This window comes from Aplysia californica, unplaced genomic scaffold, assembly GCF_000002075.1.
Source record: "Aplysia californica isolate F4 #8 unplaced genomic scaffold, AplCal3.0 scaffold01260, whole genome shotgun sequence".
Taxonomy (NCBI): Eukaryota; Metazoa; Mollusca; class Gastropoda; order Aplysiida; family Aplysiidae; genus Aplysia; species Aplysia californica.
The window spans coordinates 125,171-126,840 of NW_004798530.1; the positions used below are offsets into that span (position 1 = coordinate 125,171).

General features: G+C 38.0%; 1 protein-coding gene across 1 annotated transcript in view; it reads left to right on the forward strand.

The window, feature by feature from the left end:
- LOC101845440 overlaps positions 1-1,670 on the forward strand; it is a 53,848-nt gene that overhangs the window by 51,585 nt on the left and 593 nt on the right. The window contains exon 14 of the mRNA XM_035973470.1: positions 1,564-1,636. Within this exon, the coding sequence (XP_035829363.1) occupies positions 1,564-1,628 (65 nt within the window). The 3' untranslated portion in view covers positions 1,629-1,636. The remainder of the gene's footprint in view (positions 1-1,563; positions 1,637-1,670) is intronic.

Genomic DNA, 1,670 nt, shown 5'->3' on the forward strand with positions numbered 1-1,670 from the left:
AGAGAGAGAGAGAGAGAGAGAGAGAGAGAGAGAGAGAGAGAGAGAGAGAGAGAGAGAGAGAGAGAGAGAGAGAGATATTTCCTCTATGATTTGACACTGCTCTTTGCTTAAACAATGAAGAAAACATTAAACAAATCTCCCCCCCCCAAAAAAAAAAGGAAAAAATATTCAACATCATGTTACACTCACACGGAATGCACTACAGCGCTATCTAAAATTCGTGGCGCAACTTATTCCCAAACAAGCTGGGCCCCCTTTCGGTGAAAGAAATGATCGGTGCTTTAATGTCAACTAAAATTAATTTGGCCTACTATATTTACATTCTACTGGAATGGGGCAATAAATCTTGAGAGATGGAAGAAATGAGAAGGTCTAGATCTATACTCTCAAAACAAAATGCGCCTCGCGAAATATCACTTCTGGGTTTTCAAAAATTACAGAAGCATCGGCATTCAAAAGCGATCGGCGACATAAAGAAATTTAGCTTTTTGCAGCAAAACTATCTCAAAACTGAAAAAGCCAAGGGTGCCATGATCTGGAGAATATTTTAAAGAATCTATTGGCGAAAAACCGCATGTCGACCGATGCAGCCATTAAAAAGCCTTTTGAATCGCAAAAATTTGGACACCACAAATAGATAATAGCTATCTTTTTAACGGGTGAATCAATGTCACCCATACTTTGCACAGCAGTTTGTACTAATTTGTCTTAACTTAATCATATTTTACCACAGCAATTGAGGTTAGATTTAAAAAAATTTCTTCATAAATTTCTGTAAAATACAACAAATCTCTTTCCCGCGGAAAATGGAATTGTTCATAGCTTTTCCTGCGCCTCATACACATTTTGTACTTATTATGTATTATGGCCTACGTCACAGCTCACCAAGGACACGTTTTAGTGGCAAAACTAGTTACAAGAAATTAATGTTATAGTGAACACTTTTTGCACTAAACGTTCTAAAAATGCGTTCAATAAAGATAATCTCGCGAATAGATAAAAAATGACGGACTTTCTTTTAAAAGCGATATAATTGATCCAGCTGTAAACCTTTTAAAATCAGAAGAAACCATCCACTGGGACTTTTTATTTTCTAGAATACAGCTATCAGGTGTTTACAAAAATATTGATTTGTTAAGACAAATGGATACAAGTCCCTGCGCAAAAGCTGGAGAGCTTGTGTTCGATAGTTGAGGAGGTATTCCGCAATAAGTTGCGCCATAAATTTTATTTTTGACCGATGACCGAACTATTGATTTACGTTGTATGGAGAGCAAGGAGAGCAACCCATAAAAACGAAAACTCGTTCTCTTGGCATTTTCTTGTTGCTCCTCTTGATTTTGACCAAAATGGTTCAACTGAACCTCGGATAAAGTGATCACTTTCTTCAGGTCCCAAAGAGTTCACTTTAAGCAGACTCCTCTGTTATATTGTTTGTAATAGCAAAAGATATTGTAATGTGCGCAAAAGATTTCCCTGTGAACCATACCAGACACTGACATAATCATCAACTGACAAACACTAGGAGAGTTGTCGATCTTGTGGACTGTTTTTTCTCTCCAGATGAAGAAATGGACGGTAACAACTGCCCGCCCAGGAACAGTTCCTCAATAAAGGAAATTATGTGAACGTGCAGGTTGGTTCTGAGAACGGGATTCTGGGGGGGGGTC